This window comes from Cygnus atratus, chromosome 13 (genome assembly GCF_013377495.2).
Source record: "Cygnus atratus isolate AKBS03 ecotype Queensland, Australia chromosome 13, CAtr_DNAZoo_HiC_assembly, whole genome shotgun sequence".
NCBI classification, from domain to species: Eukaryota; Metazoa; Chordata; class Aves; order Anseriformes; family Anatidae; genus Cygnus; species Cygnus atratus.
This window is the reverse complement of record NC_066374.1, coordinates 6,507,962-6,526,472: the sequence shown is the minus strand read 5'-3', so window position 1 is coordinate 6,526,472 and position 18,511 is coordinate 6,507,962. Positions and strand designations below refer to the sequence as shown.

The 18,511-nt window shown below is 48.9% G+C and overlaps 2 protein-coding genes across 5 annotated transcripts in view; both read left to right on the top strand.

The window, feature by feature from the left end:
- Positions 1–632: 632 nt before the first annotated feature.
- GPR119 (G protein-coupled receptor 119) lies at positions 633–1,613 on the top strand. The gene has a single exon (XM_035541311.1). It carries the CDS (start codon positions 633–635, stop codon positions 1,611–1,613), a length of 981 nt encoding a protein of 326 aa, XP_035397204.1.
- Positions 1,614–4,413: 2,800 nt separating this feature from the next.
- Positions 4,414–18,511, top strand: part of ENOX2 (ecto-NOX disulfide-thiol exchanger 2) — a 50,669-nt gene continuing 36,571 nt past the window's right edge. For 2 of the 4 annotated variants that reach the window (XM_035541316.2, XM_035541314.2), the window contains exons 1-2: positions 4,414–4,489; positions 16,558–16,701. In XM_035541316.2, the coding sequence (XP_035397209.2) occupies positions 4,414–4,489; positions 16,558–16,701 (220 nt within the window). Of the gene's footprint in view, positions 4,490–4,647; positions 4,908–16,557; positions 16,702–18,511 lie in introns of those variants that run through there. The other 2 variants (XM_035541313.2, XM_035541312.2) reach the window with 2 other exon arrangements.

The following is an 18,511-nucleotide window of genomic DNA, read 5'->3' as shown; positions in this document are numbered from 1 at the left end:
TGGTGCTTGGCTGGGAGTGCCCACCTCCCGATGTGCCATCACAGCAGTGCTGCTGGACAGGGAGGAGTGGCTGGGGTACGATCCTAGTGCCAGAGTGGACTGTGGCCTCCAAGCAGGTCTCACAGTCATGCTGCAGGAGATGTTAGAAAGGCCAACAACAGTGTGGGCAGCCCTGGGGCAGGAGATGCTGAAGAAACCTGTGCAGGGGCTGCTCTGCTGCCGGTGGGGCAGGGAGCCAGGGGAGCATGAGTGGGCTGTTTGTGAGGAGAGCAGCGTCAGCCTGGCCTTGCACGGGCTTCCTGCCCAGGTGCTCTCTGCTCACCCTCCTGCTCCAGGGTTGTCTGGAAACGTGGCTTAAGGGGAGGGACCTGTGTGGGCACAGCGGGTGCCGTGAGTGCGCCAGTCCCTTCCAGCAGGCAGCTGCACAGCAGAGCTCTGCTCCTCAGCCCGAGACACCACTGCACCCAGTGCTCTCACTGCACTACCTGGAGAGTGAGGGGCTGCACCCGCTGCTGCCTGCTGCCTGGTTGCTGAGCTGTACGTACCAAGAAGTACCAGGTGAGGGATGCTCTAGAATCGTGTTGGAGACGCACAACCTTCAGGCTGTGCCCTGAAGTGGCCAGTGGCCAGACATGGCTAGCTTGGCACTGGGAACCATTCTTGCTGTTCTGGCCTCGCTCATCATCACTGCCAATGTACTGGTGGCCATCGTCCTTCTTCGCCTTATCCAGAAGAGTGGCTACAAGGGACACTATTTTGTCCTTAATCTCGCTGTCGCAGATGCCATGGTTGGCTTCACGGTCATGGGTCTGGTCATGGATGAGTTTTCCAAGCTCTTTTATCCACCCCAGATCTTCTGTGTCCTGCGAATGGCTTTTGTGACTTCCTCTTCTGCTGCTTCTATCCTATCCTTGACTCTAGTTGCGTGTGACAGGCACTTGGCAATCAGAAAGCCTTTCCACTATTTCCAGTTCGTCACGGGCTTGCGGGTTGGGGTGCAGCTGGTGGGGCTCTGGCTGCTTGCCGCTATCATTGGCTTTCTCCCAGTGTTTGCCCCAGTCTTTCAGAAGATCTCTGCTCAGGAAAAGTGTTCCTTCTTTGGAGTCTTTCACCCCACCTACATGCTCACTGTGTCCTGCATCGGCTTCTTTCCAGCACTGTTTCTCTTCATTTACCTCTACTGTGACATGTTGAAAATTGCCTCTGTGCATGTGCAGCATATCCGTGAAGTAGAACACGCAGGGCTGGCTGGGAGCTGCCCCCCACCCCACACCACTAGTGACATGAAGGCCTTGCGCACCGTGGCTATCCTCATCGGGTGCTTCGCACTGTCCTGGTTGCCGTTCTTCATCGCCAGCATCGTGCAAACTGTGTGTACCGAGTGCTTCCCCTACAAAGTCATTGAGAGCTACCTCTGGCTTCTGGGACTGTGCAACTCCCTCCTGAACCCCCTGCTCTACTCCTGCTGGCAGAAGGATGTGCGGCTGCAGTTCTCCCAGCTAGCTGCCAGTTTAAAGAGGAGAGTCCTCCTTCACTTGGGCAATCGCCACCGTTTCCCCGGCAGAGGCACCAAATCCCTTCCTACTGTGTCCTGCTTGCGGCTCCAGGACTGACGTGGTAAGGAGTAGCAATCACTGGCTTTCTGGGTTATCTCCTCCACCACAACCATGAACTCGGGGCCTGCCGGCTGTGGAGGAGATCACGGACAGGTGGGACAGGTCTGGATGCTAATTCCCAGACAACAGCATGGCCAGCACAGCTGGTTTTGCACCAGCTCCAGGGCAGCCCAAATTGCAGGTGCATAGCGCATGTTAAATTTTGCTTGGAGAGCCTCAGCAAGAACAGCCTTGTGTCTGCTGGGACCAAGCCCTTGGCACCCAATCCGCAGGCTAAGATCCTTCACCTTTTGCTGCCTGGATTCCCCCGTCCATACCTGGGGTCCGTCTGCACTCCCCTCTGCCTGCAGAGTCAGCTGTCTGGGTCAGGTCCCCTGGCACCTCGGGCAGGGCTGCTCTCACTGTGTTGGCTTTGTTGCCCTTGGCCCCTTGGCCAGATGCAGTAGAGACTGGGAGATGTGTGCACATCCTAAATCTGTCCAGGACCACGTGTGCTCCCAATCACTGCCCTACTTAAATCAAACTCAAAATCCTACAGATGCAGTCTGGGTTGTCCCCCAAACCTGTCCCCTGACTGCGATCAGTCCTGCATCTGGAGAGGTGGCAGGCTCATCCCTCCCCCAGGCTGCACCCGCCCCAGGCAGAGGTGAGGGGTATGGGCCTGGGGTCCCTGCTGTGGTGCAGGGGATGCAGTCAGGGGTCTGCTGTTCTTCAGCAGCAGCTGTACCTGCACCAGAGCAAGTGCTGAACAGCCCCAGGCACTGCATGCCTGGGAGAACTGCAGGGCAGCACAGGTTGTGCCGTCGCTGTTTGGCTTGAGCTGTAAAGCAAGTTAATGAGTAACTGACTGAATGCTGAGCTTTAACAAGGAGGAGGACCTTGGAGACAGGGAAAACCCTGTGCAGAAGGGCTGCTTTGTCCCACCAAGGCTGTAGGATTGGTCATGGGACTGCAAAGGTCCCTCTACACTGACTCACAAGGTGGGTGCACACAGCACTTGTGCATGTCGTCTCACACTGTGGTGATGGCCAGACTGCTGACCCTGCCAGAGGCTATGATAACATTTAATTGCTTTTTGTTAAATCACATCCATTTAATCCACATAGTAATAAATTTTCCCTTAAAACAGGTTTCTTAGCTAAGAACTCACTCTAATCTGAAAATGAGGATGCAATGCATAAAATAGCAGTTGCTTCTACCGCTATCACTTGCCCTGCTAGTAGATATGAAGGCTCAAGGCCATATCCTATATGCGTGCAGAACCTGCCTTGGTTCTGAGGCCATCCCCATACCAAAGGAAGAGAAAAAAAATAAAAGTGCTCTATTAAAAACAAACAAAAACCAGTGGGCACTCTGTGGCACTCATCTCTCTGCCTGGGAAGGGCCTGAGACCAAACACCACTCATCAGATCCTGTTCCTGGCTGTATGGTAGGGAGCCTGAGATAAGGCTCGTATAGAATAGACCTGGCTCTGCGTGTGTGAACTGGTGCCTTGCAGGTGGATCTAGTGGGTGGATCCAGTCTGATTCAGTTCTGGGGATCAGTGCATCATCTGTCTGTATGATGTGTTTGCTGCGTGAGCTCCAACAGCTGTTGCTTTGCAAAGCTGACCTGTCCTTGCTGAGCATCTGACGATGCTGAAGCCATCCTCTGCCTCCCTCACGTGTGCTTCCTGCAGCGCATCACGTGCGAATACCCACTGTGAACGGAGATGCTTTGCAAGTGGGCCTCTTGCTGCTTCCCGAGCTTGCTGACTGCTGCATCCACTGCTGTTCTGCTGCCCACAGCGGGCCCAGCCATGGACAGTGTTTGTGCCTGGCACGGAACCACAAGGGACAGCAGATCTGGAGCAGGCGGCTATCACGCTGGGTGCCCAGCAGCAGTACCCCTGGATGTGTAGGCCTGCAGCCACCAGGGACCCCCTGTCTGCTGCCGGGATTACAAGCTCCGACCACCTCCTCGGTGCCAGAAATGCTACAGAGACCCAGGGTCGTGGAGATAACGCCCTTCTGCCGATTGTGTGGCTGGAGAACATAGTCTAGGTGGAAACAGAGCATCTAGCAGAGGATCCCTTCCTGAGCATCTGCGCCCTGGCACTGACCTGCTTGTCCTCCCTCTCTTCGTGCCTTGGGTGGAGGTGGTGCTCGCAGCTGGGGCAGCTGGGGCGCCGCTTTCAGGAGACACCTCTGGACCTGACGGGGCCGTTCACGGTGTGAGACCGTGCCTGCCTCCACAGAACCACAGCATCATCCAGGTTGGGAGAGACCTCCGAGATCATCGAGTCCAACCTCTGACCTAACACTACCAAGCCCTCCACTAAACCATATCACTATCCCGTGTTCCAGAGAGCGCCCGTCCCCAGCTCTGCCTCGCGGTGACTGGGAACCGAGCACTGGGAACCGAGCACTGGGTGCGCTGGGAGGCCGCGGCGTGACGAGGGCCCGGCCGTCCTGCCCCAGCGCCACGGGAAGGGGGCGAGGAGCGGCTCCCCTGCTTGCTGCCCCACCGGCTGAATAAAGCCCGTGTCTGCGATACAAATAAACAAACAAACAAAAAACCAAACAAATAAGTTTATTAATTGATGCCGGTGAGGAGGAGGGAGGGGGGAGGTGCCTCCAGCCCCGCCCGTCCCGGGGCGCAGCCGCCACGGGGCGGGGCCGGGCCGGGCCCCTCAGAGCCGCCCGCGGGTGCCGCCGACGCTGTCCCGGCGTGCCGTGCGCGCGCGGCCCCCCGCCCCCTAGCGACGCGGCAGCCAATGGGAGGCCTGGGCGAGCCGCGCGGAGGGGCCGCGGCGCGGATGTTCGCCGAGGGCGGCCGCGGCGGGGCCGGGCGCGGGCAGGGGCCGGGGCCGGGGCCGGGGCCGGGGCCGGGCGGTGAGTAAATGCGGGGCGGGGCGGGGCGGCCGGGCCGGGGGCGGGGGCGAGTCCCTCGCCGTGGGTGAGCGGGCGGGCGGCCTGCGCTGCGTGCAGGCCCGAGTCGGGCCTCGGGAGGGCCCCGGGAGAGTCCCGGAGGCGAGCCGGGCGGGGCTGCGGGGAGCTTTAGTCCGGAAGGGGCCGCCGAGCGGTCGGTCCCGGTCGGTTCAGTCACTGCTGCACGGCGCGCACACGTCCCCAGCGGCAGGCTGCCTCTGCGCAGGGCACCTCAGCTCGCGGGGTGCCAGGAGGCCGCCGGTGGTGTCTGGTGGGGCGGCGGGGGGGCTGCTCGGGAAGGCTTCTTTCGTGCGTGAAACCTCCGGGCTGCCTCTGTCCTTCGGTGGTCATCGAAATGCCCCAAGGTGGTACAAGATGGAGGGTGAGATGAGGCGAATTTGCTGCCATTAACAGAGTGCCTCCTTCACAGGCCGCTTCTGGTGCTCCAGGAACGGCTGGTTTGGGGAGGGGTGGGAGTGGCAGCAGCGTCTCAGCCGCTGGGTGTAAGTGGCGGTGCTCCCATCTCTCCTGAGCACCGGGCAGCCTCGGCCGTGCCCAGCTGAGTAACTCACATCTGTCCTGTTCTGGTACAACCGTCTGCAGGAAGCGATCCTGGGTTTTGGGCACGCTCCCGGCAGTAACCACAGCTAGCGGTGGTATTAAACTCTGTAGCTACCATAGAGGTGCTCTGCAGCACACTTGTACGTGTACACGGACGTCTGCACACGTTTATTTGGTTCTTTAAGCATTATACTCGAACTTTATACTCATGTGCTTCTTACTGTCTTAATTATTTTACTCATGTTTTGGTACATGCCTCAGGGTCCATCTACTAACAGCAACATATGTTTCGATCATGCTGCATGTAAATGCTTTCGTTCTTTAATGCCGTGTTTCTTACACAAACACATTAGTCCTTGGATAGATCGCTCGTTACTCCACATACATCAGTGATTGTTTATCTCGCCTGTACTTCATTTGCGCAGCTGCAGTAGTTGAGCACCACATTTTCCTGACCTGCAGAACGTTGCTGCACAGCAGTGCAATGACAGGTAAAATGATAAGGTGACCTGGGGTAGCCACTTGTCCAGCAAACTTGAATTCCTTCCCTGCTACTCTAGCTTTTCATCACTTATCAGGGAGTGTAGCGATAGGACAAGCATAATGACTTTAAACTAAAAGTGGATAGCTTTAGATTAGGTATGAGGAAAAAAAGTTTGACTGTGATGGTGATGAAGCCCCGGCACAGGTTGTCCAGAGGAGCTGTGGGTGCCCCATCCCTGGCAGTGTCCAAGGCCAGGCTGGATGGGGACTGGAGCAACCTGGGCTGGTGGCAGGGGATTGGAACTAGGTGATCTTTAAGGTCCCTTCCAACCCAAGCCGTTCAGTGATTCTATCTCCTTCCCTCTCTGGAAGCTGAGTAGTTGTTTTCTCTGTTTCTTGTTATTACATTTGGGGCACTCAGTAACATCTAACTGTAAAGCTCTCTGTGTTAAGTTGTTGAAAGCTCCGTCTGAGCCACTGTAAGGTCAGGTTTCTTAGCTTAAGGTCATGTTTTTGGTATCAGTGACTTCAGCTTGTGGAAGGAGATTGAACTTCACCCCAAGTAATTTCAAAGATAAGGTGTTGCTAGAGAGGCATTCTGAATACCTTCCAAAGATGGTGTGAGATTTCTCACCTAATCCCCAACTTTTCTGCTGACATTCTTCCAGTGCCAATGTGTTCATCCCAAAGCAGTGTTTTCCTACAACACCCAGCTGCTCTGCTCTCAGCTGAGACTTTGCAATTCCAGTCCTTGTGCTGGTGCTGTAGCTGTCCGCTGGCCTCTGGTCTGCTTCTATCTCTCTGCGAATGCCTTGTTTGGGGAGCAGCAGCCATCCTTATAGACCAGGTTTGAGCAGGACTTTGTGATGATCCTGGCTGCTGGCTCTGCTGGAAGCTGAGTGGCTGTTCTTCTGCAGAAGAGAAATCTCTGGGGAGGCTTTACAGCAGCCTTCCAGTACCTAATGGGGGGCTATAAGAAAGCTGGAGAGGCACTCTATCAAGGACTGTAGCAGTAGGACAAGAGGTTATGGCTTTAAACTAAAAGAGGGCAGGTTTAGGTTAGATATAAGGAAGACATTCTATACTATGGGTGTGGTGAGGCACTGGAACAGGTTGCTCAGAGAAGCTGTGGATGCCCCATCCCTGGAGGTGCTCAGGGGCAGGCTGGATGGGGCCTTGGGCAGCCTGGGTTGGTGGGAGGTGTCCCTGCACCCCCTGCAGGGGGTTGGAACTGGCTGGTGTGTAAGGTCCCTTCCAACCCAAACTATTCTGTGAGTGTGAATTTTCCATGGGAATTCACTCTCCTGCTCCACCCCAGTAGGTCTATGTCCGAGGTTCGGTTATTCCTGCATCCCTTCGTTTGTAGAAACACATCTGATCTGCTTGTGTGTATGGTTCTGCAGAGGTGATAGAAATGGAAAACTGGTCTTGACAGGGATGAGTCTCTGAGCCTTTCACAGTGGTATTTTAGATTGTGCGTTTGTGCAAAGGTGCACGTATTACTTTCCGGAAATACCGAGAGTGAGGTTGGCAGGGTGGCTTCTGGAGAGTGCTTTGTACCCCAGCTAGATGATGAGCTGTCCGGGATTAGGCGTGTTCCTCTCCGTGGACTGCAGCTACGTGCTGTGCACCTCCGCTTCCAGAGTGAGTCTGCGCACCGCCTGTAAGTGCAGGTGTTGGTGTGAAACAAGTTCTAGATGTTGTGTCACGGCGAAAGGTGGTTTGACAGAGCGATGTGAGTGCCCTAAAAATACTCTGTGCTGTGAAATATTTGGAAGTTTGTCACGGTGGTTAGGCCACGGAGGCTTTGTTAGGGCTGTTGAGGACTTGCCACAGGGAAGCAAAGACCAGGCGTTTGTGGATATACACGTGTAGGTGCGCACGCACACCAGTACATCGTGTTTTCCTTTGTGTCTTCTCTGTTTATAACAGGAAACAGAAAAACACGTCTCATACACAACTTGATCAAGTCTCCATGTTTTTGCTGCTGTGTTGACAGCGGTTTGTGAATACATGCCATTTACTTGAAACCGCTACAGATAGACCTTCAGTGTTATGAATGTTGTGTCTCTGGAGGCAAAGAAGAGAGTAAGTCTTCGCAGCTCTTTTCTTACAGTGCCCTGCTAGAATAAGCTTGCCTGAAGTTAATATTTCTTTTTCACTACAAGCTCCCAGAATCAAGAAGTGGGCTGTGTGCCTTTTATCTTCAAGGATTACCAGGACTTAATCTTTTGTGCAGAGGCAACTAATTTCAGGCATGCAAACGGGGTTTGTTTAAGTGCATGCCAGCGCTTAGAGCACTGATGTATGAAATCCCTCGCGGATTCAGATTTATTACTGCTAATCAGTTTTGCAGCTGCTCTTTCACCTCCTTCCCCCCCCACCCAAGAATCAGCCCATTGGTGTCAGTCACTGGAGACTGATGGTGACACATGCGGTTGCAGTTTGTAAACTGTCGTCCTAACCTGTGCTCTTGATGCCTGGGCTGTCACTGCCTGCTGGTGGGGAAGTGCAGTGGTAGTTTTACTGACCCACCTTCCTTTCGTGCTCAGTGGCTTTTGTGGAGCTGCACTAAGCCAGGAGCCTTGTGTGGGAACCGAACCATCCACCTTTCAAACAAACAGATAAGCAAACTGGAAGGGGCAGGAGAACTGGCTGAAATATTGAAGTATTATCAGTATCTTGCCATGTTTCTCGTGCAGTATGCAGGTACCGTGTGCGTTTCGTGTAATTCTCTTGAATGTATGTTTCTCTGAGGCTGTCTGGATGAGTGTTGTTAGAATAAAGGATTATATGGAATTGACGGAAGTAACTATCAAAAGTATGTTGATCTCTTCAGTCTGCTTAGGCAGCTTCTCTATCAAATGTGCGTCTGTTAAACTAATTGTTATAAAGCTCTAACCATGACAGTTTAGACAGGAGGACAGTAGAAAAGAGTGCACAAGCCCAACAGTGTAGGTTTTAAACCTGGGAACTAGTTTCAGAAAGCAAATGTTTGGTGCTGAAATGTGGCTTCAAAGCCTCAGTATCTTTATTCTCTCCTTTCCCGTGTTGTTTTCTTTTCTCTGTGTTTTCTAATTGATTACTGTCGGTGTTATGTACTTTTTCTTCCAAAATTTATTTCTTTAGACATAAAAACAAGTAGTTTGTAATCGGATGGGAGTTTGTATTCTGCAATTCTGTTTGTTCCTGGGTAAGAAAAGGGACCACTGCTCAGGTTGGGAAATACGTACTTCCAACATTTGCCAATGTTGGCAAATGGTAGACCAATATTTATAGCAAAGCCTGCGTCAGCCCATTTCTGAAGTTCTTCCCTCTTTATGCTGAGGCAAGTGAGAAGCTTGGTGAATGGTATAAACCATGTGGACTTTCTAAGTGTGCAATTAAAATACTTACAGGTATGTGAAGGTGTCAGGGTACTTGTTACTACTTTTTTTTTTGAGGTACAGGGGATTGATTTGTGCACCTGCTTTTTGTTAACTAGTTGGATGGCAAGATGTTGGAGCGCCTAAACGGCAGTAGCACGAGATTGCTGTTAGGGTGTGCACCCTGGGTGAACCGCTCTGCCTCTAAAGCAGTGCTAGGCTTGTGCACAGAGCTTGTGCTGTCATTTAATTGAACGTGAGTGAATCTAGCAGGTAAGATTTTTGCAAAAATGTTGAAGTGGAAGCCCCGCTAGGGTACTGTTTTAAGGAATACAATTTTAAAGCACACCAAGCTGTGCAAAGTCGCATTTTGGGTAGAATTGTTGCTGGCATTTTCAGCTGTCGGTAATAAAAATGATCTGTAAAACAATGCTTTTCAGTTCAAAAGAAGTTGACTCCCTCTTTTTTTTTTTTTTTTTTTTTGCTGGTCATTAAGACCAACGGCCAAGTTCTGTTAGCGGGAACGAGTGGTTGGAAAATGAAGTCTTGTCAAGGGGCTGGCATGAGACCCAGTGAGGATAGATCCTTCCCTTGATTTATGCCTGGAACATTGTGATCTTCCCTATCTCTATTCAGACTCTTTCTGAACGTGTGCTGTGAGAGCTGCAGCTTCCATCTGTGCATGTTTTTGTGTGCGATGGGATATGGATCGGGGCTAAAGCTGAATGTTAGTTCACAGACACGATACAACAGGCAGTTGTTTCTGAAAGTGGCTGCTGGGCATGGCATTGACCAGTTGTAGGGTGAAAATTTTGATATAACGAGGATTTTCCGTAATGTGTGACTTCATTATGTGAGCAACAGAGAAATGTGCTCTGAAGCACGTTGAAAATCTTCTCTCTGGCTTGGGGAACAGAACCCATGCTGCAGGAGAGCAGTGGCAGTGTGCTCACTGTCTGTGCTGCTTCTGTTCTTGGTAATGCTTCAGTTGCCTCTTGGCCTCTGCCTTTCTTCGTCTTGGGGAAGCAAGTGAAAGCTTTCCCAAGGTGGGGTACTTCTCAGTAGTTAGTGTGTTGTAACAGAAATACTGTACCAGAAATACCGGGGCCAGGGAGGCCCCAGAAGGACGAGGGAGGTGATCGGCCCCCTGCACTCAGCTCTGGTGAGGCCGCACCTCGAGTGCTGTGTTCAGCTTTGGGCCCTCACTACAAGAAGGACACTGAGGTGCTGGAGGGTGTCCAGAGAAGGACTACAAAGCTGGTGAAGGGGCTAGAGAACAAGTCGTGTGAGGAATGGTTGAGGGGACTGGGGTTGTTCAGGCTGGAGAAGAGGAGTCTCAGGGGAGCCCTTATTGTTCTCTACAACTACCTCAGAGGAGGCTGTAGCAGGGTGCGGGGGTCAGTCTTTGCTCCAAAGCAACAAGCGATAGGACAAGAGGAAAAAAGTGTGCCAGGGGAGGTTTAGGTTGGATACTAGGAAAAAAAAAATTCTCTGAAAGGGTTGTGAGGCATTGGGACAGGCTGTCCAGGGAAGTAGCTGAGTCACCCACCACCCCTGGAGGTATTCAAAAGCCCTGTAGATATGGATACAGGGACGTGATTCAGTGGTAGACCTGACAGTGCTAGGATAAAGGCTGGACGTGATGATCTTAGAGGCCTTTTCCAACCTCAGTGATGCTATGATTCGTCAGCTCCCGGTTTCTTCAGCTTCTGAAGATTTCTGACTTGTGGAATTCTTGCCGGAGTCTATTGAAAGAGCACCGTGGGCTTCTCTTCCACAGCACTTGGACCACATGCTCTGCATGTGGTAAGTAAGTTGTAAGTGCAAAGGGTTAGCTTTCAAACCAAGGAAGTTCTTTCTTCCTATTTTCATCTTTTGAAGAGGTTTCGACTGTATGGAAGAGCACACACAATGAGAAGGGTAGCTCTGAAACAGTTTCTACATTGAGAAATAATTTGTTTGGCATAAAGCAATTAATTGGGGTGAGTTTTACAACAGGAGAGCAAACTTACAGTAGTATTTTCAGACATAAAACTTGATTTGAAGCAATAATGTTTTAACTCTTTAAATCTTACCTCCTAATTCACAGTAAGGAATCTTTGCTGCCTCAGCACTGTCTCAAAGTGCATCCTATGCCTGTGAAATACCAGTTGAAAAAAAGGTTATAGAAAAGTCAGTCTCTTGTGCTGGAAATCTCTGAGCAATGTAATAGTTTTTGGTTTTATTCCTACTCTTGTCCCCTCATTGTACTGGTATCGCTGTTTTATGATTGCTCTGTAAGATGTGTCAGTTGTTATGTGGCTTGAGGTTAAAAACAAACCAAAACCCTCCAGTGGGGGAGAAAATGAGGATTTTAAGTCTGACCTCTTCACTGATTTACTCCTGATGTGGTCTTACAAATATTGCAGTGGCGTGACCTCAGCCATGGCTTGATGAGACGGTGAATCTGGAGCTGAATTCCTGGTACTAGTGCCCCCTTAATCATGCCCTGTGGGGTTATCGTTGAGCATTAATCTGACACCGTGTATTTGTGCTAGTGCAAAAAATGCTGCTGCATTCACGTCTGGGGATCATGTGTTGCATCTGTTACAGATCATATCAGATTATATTTAATGGAGAGCCCATAAATAATCATTTTTTTGGGAGTGGGCTATTCATGAGATGTCTGGAGCAAGTCCATGGTCCGTTCTCCAGGGACTATGGTGTCTCTGGTTGTCTTTATAATGCTTTGATTGTGTTGTGCCCACATCGCTCACAGCCAGTGCCTGGACCTCGATAATTAGAAATGCGTTTGGTTAGGTGATGCTGAGCTGAGTGTGTGCTCATCCTTTAGACAGCCATTGAGTTCAAACTGAACTTCATTTGCTTCCCCCCTGCCACCCCCCAAAACAAAACAAACAAACAAACAAAAAAACCCCACGTCCATTGAACTTTAATTCACGTTACTGTTGCCTTTAGTCTCCCACCTACCCTTGGTACAGGGGTAGCCTGCTTGTGAAGGTGGGTTTAGATCATTTTGTGAGCACGAAGTAGCCTGTGATAGCCAGGGATGAGTGACCTCGTTCCTAATATCTTCCAGTGGCATGGGATGTTTGTTGGCTTGCTTGTTTTGTGTCGTGTGTGTCTTACCCCTGCCCAAGCTGTCAGACTAGCCAAGCTTCTACTTGTTGCTGCAGGCGCTGCCTCTGCCCTTGCTCCAGTTACAGAGACCACAGTGCTGTGGTGCCTGGTGCTAGCTGCTGGAGGTTTGCCCTTCACCAGGAGAGAGGGGTTTTCATTCTGTCAGTTCCCGCACTACCTCTCGTTCCCTGGTTCAGACCCTCTCTGCTTTGGCATGGGCTGCTAAGGAGCTCTGAGCAGTCCCTGCTTTGCTGACCACAGCTGTTGGAAGCTGCTTCCTGCCCGGTGCTGTGAACGAGCAGAGCAGTTTAGCTTCATATCGATGTCTTACTCCATGTTCCAGTTTCAAGTGAATTCCCAAATTGTGAATCCTTTTGTTCTCACATTGGGAAAACTGAAAAGTTCAGCCATCATCCGTGTCTTCCTGAGCATTTATGTGGTGCTCTCTGGCTATGGTTAAGCAATAGCCTCGTTTGCTGTGATCTTTTTAAACATCTGGCAGTTCTGCACTCGATCTAATTAAAATCTAGTGTTCAGGACTGAACGGGATACCTTGTTGGTGCCTTACAGTTGTTTCGATGTACAACAGCCTAACTTTGTGGATTTTAGAAAACAGGTTGGTGATGAAAGTATTGTTGATTACCTGGCTCTTTGCGCTCTGCGTGATTGTAGAGCCTGTGAGGAGTTAGATGTCCTGTAGGGAGGACAGCTCAGGATTACTCTGCTCTAGGGAGCAGACAGGAATCTGTCCCTAAAAGAGGTGTCAGGAGCAAAGGTGGCTGAGCTGGTGGCTGAACATAACAAAGCTGAGAATCCTGGCGTGTTTGGGAGGTGATGCTGGGAACCTAATGCTGCCACAGGAGGTTTCCTCTTGGGGGGAGGGAAACCCCAGTCTGTAGCATTATGGAAAAGACTGATGGAATGCCTATGGTCGGTGTGTGTTGAAATGAATGGGCCTATCCACGTGCTTCTGGAATAGCCTGTGCTTAAGGGAGCTGTGCATACACAACAATGTGCCCTCCCAGCAAACGAGGTCGGCAGCCTCCTGGGCTGCCTTAGGTTGAGCATGGACAGCAGGGTGGGAGATCGCCACTGCCGATCCTTCCGTTCAGCACCGGCGTCCCTGGGGTGTCGTGTCTGGCTCTGCGCTCCCCACTGCGAGGCAGTCATGGATGTACTAGAGTGAGCCCAGTGAAGGGCCATTAGATGGGATCGTAGAAGATGTTAGTGAGCTATGAGAGAACTGGGATTGTTTAACCTGGAGAAGAGTAGGCTTGGGGTGGGGAAGATCTCTTATCTCTTGATAAAAAGGTAATATCTCTTATATCTCTTATCTCTTGATAAGAGAGGTAAATTTTACAGTCGCTCTTTTTATTTTCTGACTACTTCTTTACTGTGCACGGCCTCTCTATTTTTAACGTGCTGCATTCGTGATTTGTTTTCCTGAAGCCTTATGACCTCCGTGATATTTTGACTTTGGAGTATTTAAGAAACAGCATTGTAGGCATCTTGCATAGTTGTGCATGACTATTGTTGGTTGTTGCCAGCTGAACAGTGCTTGTTTTCTTGGCTGCTTCTTGCATTCTCACCTTTCAGTAGCTAAGAGAAGAGCCCCCTTAGACTCTCTGTATCCACTCTCTTGTCTATTTACAGCCATACACAGCAACTGTATTTATTAGCAAGTTCTTGGAAGTGGAATCCTCTAGAATAGAAATCACGGCGCTGCCTCCGGCTTGCAGTGTGTCTAGGGAAAGGTTCGGTATAAATGAAGCTGTTGCCATGTTTCAGCCTATCAGTGCATTGAGGCAGCATAATCGGCATCTTTGATACTCCTGTAGTTTTGCTGGTTTCTCCCAGGAACATATGGCTTAGCAGAAATGCAGCTATTTTTATCACTTCGTGTTAGTCCAGATTTTTTTTCGCATTGGCTTTGTGTTCACAGTGAGTTTGCTGAGATAAAGATAAATAAAACTGAATATTTTAGTGTCCATTCAGTCTTGCATCCCTGCAAGTGCTAGGTACAACAGAAGGTGGAACAATGAACTCAGAGCTCAGTTAAGGGCAGTATACCTCTCTAAAACTTGCTGTGATTGTTTACAAAGTACTTTTTTCTTATTACCTCTTTTTTTTTTTTTTTTTTTTTTTTTGAGAAAAAGGCCATGGTAAAGAGGCAGGAATGGTTAGGGACACATTCTTTAGGCACATAAAGGGCACATAGTTGACCATCACCTCAGTTTGTCCATAACAGATCTGTGGAGAGTGATTATTGAAGCTCAAAATTACTCTGGAATGGTTGTAACGCCTTGAACTAGGAAACACACTGGAAGCTGCAAAGCAAGATTTCTTCAATCACCTTTGGTTCAAATTTGCGTAATTAGCTTTTCTTCATGTATATAGTGGCTGGATGTGGTTTGTCTTTTTGTTCTGTTTCCTGATATCCCCTAAAGGGCTGTAGATGTTGCTGAGTTGACTAGGTATCCGTCCATACTGGGAGGGTAGACATCTTAGAAGTACACAAATAACTGCATGAATGTTGGTGTCCTGTCTTGAATTGGATCCTGTCCCAGCGGCTGTGCTATCCTCTGGATCGGGTGTTTGCATGCTCAGGGTGTGCAGGTGGAAGTTTGAGTGGGCAGAGAAACTAAAGCCTAGTGATGGAATGAGTTTAAGGGTTGCTTCTGTGAGGTGGAAGGGGAAGGAGTATTTTTTTTTTTATTATTTTTTTAAAGTCACTTCTGTTGAGACTTGACTCTTTTTCAGGCCTCTGAGTAGCCTTTCAGATCTTTACTTGAGTAACTCCAGGGCAATTTCTGAGACACCAAAACCACCCCTGAAACCAAACCAACCAACCAAACCCCCCACCTTCTCCTTGGAGCAGCTTCAGAAAAGGTAGTTACAACTTTGGTCAGAAAGGTAGAGGGATGTTGGGAGTTAAACTCTGAAGAAGAAGCAGTCTGAGGACTACAGTCATCAGGTTGTAGGAGTCTGCCAGGACCTTATGCTGTCGGCATTGCTATTGAATGTCCTTCCATTGCTACTTCACTTTATCAGTTTTCTACCTGTTGCAGAGAGCCCTCTGTATGTGCAGCCTGATCTGAAGTAGCCGGTTGCCTCTTCGGGCTGTGTGAGCACAGGTGGCGGACTTCAGCTGCGAAGCGCTTGGACACCTGTGGTGGAGGCTGGGGGTAAATGCACAGGCTGTCCTGCCAGTGGGCGTTTGCTTTCTTTCTGGCAGCTTTTGTTCTGCTCGATCATATTACTCTTCCTTAACTGTTGCTCCTTCTTCACGTGTAACATGGTAAACATAGCATTGGGTATTTCTTGTGAGACCCAGACTCAGCACTGAAATAACTTGTGCTGCATGGAAACGGGGATATTTGTGAGTGAGGAAAAACTCAAAACTTTCAGGAAGCACAACAAACATGATGTTGAGTGATCAGCGAAGTAATTTTTAAGTAGTATTCAGACTATTTGTTTCTTGGTATTTCAGAATGTACTTTATGGCTAGAGAATATTTAAGAAGTTACCCAATTTTTAACACCTTATTCTGGTCTTTATGGGTCTGTACGGGCCTTGACATCTCCTTCAATCGGGAACCATCCTGGGAAGCATGGGTAGTGTCCTCCAAAGATCATGGCGTAACTCAGCTTGTAAGGTGGATGATGGGCAGCTCAGTCTAAAGCTGACATTGTGTGCTATCAGAGGTTGTGTTTACAGGAAATTTTGTGTGTGGATCTAAGCCTGCCACGGTTCCGTACTATTGTGCTGTGTCAACCACATCTTAAAAGAGCTATACAGCTTTTGCTCAGTACCGTCTCACTGCAAAGTAGAAGAGGAGGCGTAAGTTCTCCTGATGGAGCTTTTAGGGTGGAGTGGAGGTTAGAGCAAGGGAAAGAGATGGGAGCTTCCTGTGGCACAGAAGCAGGCGAGGAGGTCTCAGTTGTTCATACCATCTTAACTGTTCTGGTTTTATATCTTTTAAATCTTTTTATATCTTTGACCCATATTAAATTAAATAAGCCTATCTACGCTTATTCTTGAGTAAACCAAAATCATCAGTAGATCTTCTCTATCATAACAAACTCTGAGCAATGTGACTAAAGGCACTCTGGTATTCCGAGAGCCATGGCTCTGCCAGCACCTCTTGCAGCATGTGTCCATGTGTGCCCAGCACACAGGCAGGCCAGTGATGGCTTCTGAGTTTCTGAACTGGGAAACGCTAGACAATGCCAGGGAGACGCACCTCTGGTTTATAGCATAACACGCTTGATTTTTGTGAGTCTAGAGAGGAGTGCTGGGATTAATGTTTATGAGTAATAATTCAAAGTGATATCAGTGTAACATTAAGATCAGGCATACTTGTGAGGATAAACAGCAGGCACAATTCCTCAAGGGGCCTGAAGGGTACCAGCTGTACCTGGGACTGGGCATTTCTTTTATTACTGTGATCCTGAAGCATCACAAACCATTATAACTGTATCTGAGTGCGTTTTTGTCTTTCAGGCTTAAACCATATGTCTTTTGATCCTGCCAGCAACAGCAAATCTCTGCAGTTCAGCAGCACAAGTGGTGCACGGGTGTTGGAAAGCCCAACTGAGAATGGAAATGATCTGGGCAAGAAGAGGAAGAGAACAAACGTTCCTCCAGGTGAGCTATGTAGCAGCTCAGTATTTGACAATGGACAAGACATCTGCTTAAGTGCAGACCAAAACCAGCTGCTGTGCTAAGATGTCAGTGCAGAAATTGCTCTACACTGGATAGATGGAAATCAAGTTGTGGTCTGGTACTGTTTGCAGTCAGACCAGTGTTTGTGTTTCCATTCTTACATGGCTTTGAATCAATCATCTTTAGTATTTCTGTGTAAAAATGAAAGCAGTTTTGTATTTTTTAAAACCATTGTGGAATCACTATACCTGTCCCAACAGATGTTTTTTTCTAATTCAACAATATCTCAGTAATTCAACAATATCTCAGTAATTCAACAATATCTCAGTAATTCAACAATATCTCAGTAATTCAACAATATCTCAGTAATTCAACAATATCTCAGTAATTCAACAATATCTCAGTATTAAAATCATGACTATAGTAAAAAGTAGTAACTTAGAAGGTAGAACAGTCTGAATGAATGGAGACATTCATGGTTAAGATAACGTAATAAAACCAAACTTGTTGAAGCTATTATTGTCTATTTAACACTTTCCCTTGTCTGTTTTGCCCTAAGATATCTCTTTTCAGCCAAAGCAGGGCTCCTTTTCCTCTTCTGAGTTATTAAAGAAGATAGCTTTCTCATCTTCTTGGAGACATTTTCTCCAATTGTAGAACAAGACATAGCGTTAATTTCAGTTTTGCAGTGCATAGTGTGATGTGTTATAAAATCATTACCTGCCTCTACTACCAAGAAGCTACGAACATCAGGAGTTCTTTGGAGTTGTGAAAGCCTGAGTGTTTCGCTTGGGAGTTCAGTTAACATATTGATGGCATGTGAGTGTCTCTCACTCCAAACATACCTTGCAGTTGCACACCTCTCCCAGATGTGTTATGTGCAGCAAGTGTGAGACCTGTCTAGCGTGACAGAAAGAGAACTGGAGGGAATTTGCTTTTTCCCTCTGGAAAGGAGGTGGTGGCTTCCACTTCTGTGCTATCAAATATATCTCAGGTGAAGTGAGACTTCAGTCAATTTGCAAGTACAGGTAATGTGGATGTAGCCAGTAGGACTGTCCCCTGTCTGAAAGCAGTCCTAAAGGACTGGTTCAAGTGGGTAGCCTCAGGAATTTTTGTTCTTTTAGTTATTTCTGTGGACCTTTTGCCTGTAATTAAAGAAGGACTTCTGGGTGATGTGAAGATTGGAGGCCCTCTTGGACATAGCGATCATGAATTAATAGAGTTTTCAATCCTTGGAAAAGTAAGGAGGAGGCTTAGCAGAGCTGCCACCTTGGACTTCCGGGGGTAGACTTTGGCCTCTTTAGGAGACTGGTTGGCAGAGGCCTTTCTTCTTGCAGATAACTAGTGACAGGACTAGAGGGAATGGCCTCAAGTTGCACTGGGGGAGGTTTAGGTTGGAAATGAGGAGACATTTCTTCTCAGAAAGAGCAGTCAGGCATTGGAACGGGTTGCCCAGGGAGGTGGCGGAGTCACTTTATTGGATGTGGGGGGAAACAGTGACAAGATATGAGGCAAAGGCTGAGGTACTTATTGCCTTCTTTGCCTCAGTCTGTAGCAGCAAGACCAGTTGTTCTCTGGGTACTCAGCCCCCTGAGCTGGTAGATAGGGACGGGGAGCAGAATAAAGTCCTCATAATCCACGAGGAAATGGTTAGTGAACTACTACAATAAACTTTTCTGTGCAAACAGAAAGAAAAGCATTTTGTCTTGGTAGTGGTACATGGAAGTAATCAGCTAAAGGCATGGCTCACCCAACTAAATCACTGAACATTTGTACTTAACATGAAGCCAGA

Coding starts and splice junctions, on each gene's coding strand:
- GPR119 (XM_035541311.1), top strand. CDS start 633: ATGGCTAGCTTGGCACTGGGAACCATTCTTGCTGTTCTGGCCTCGCTC.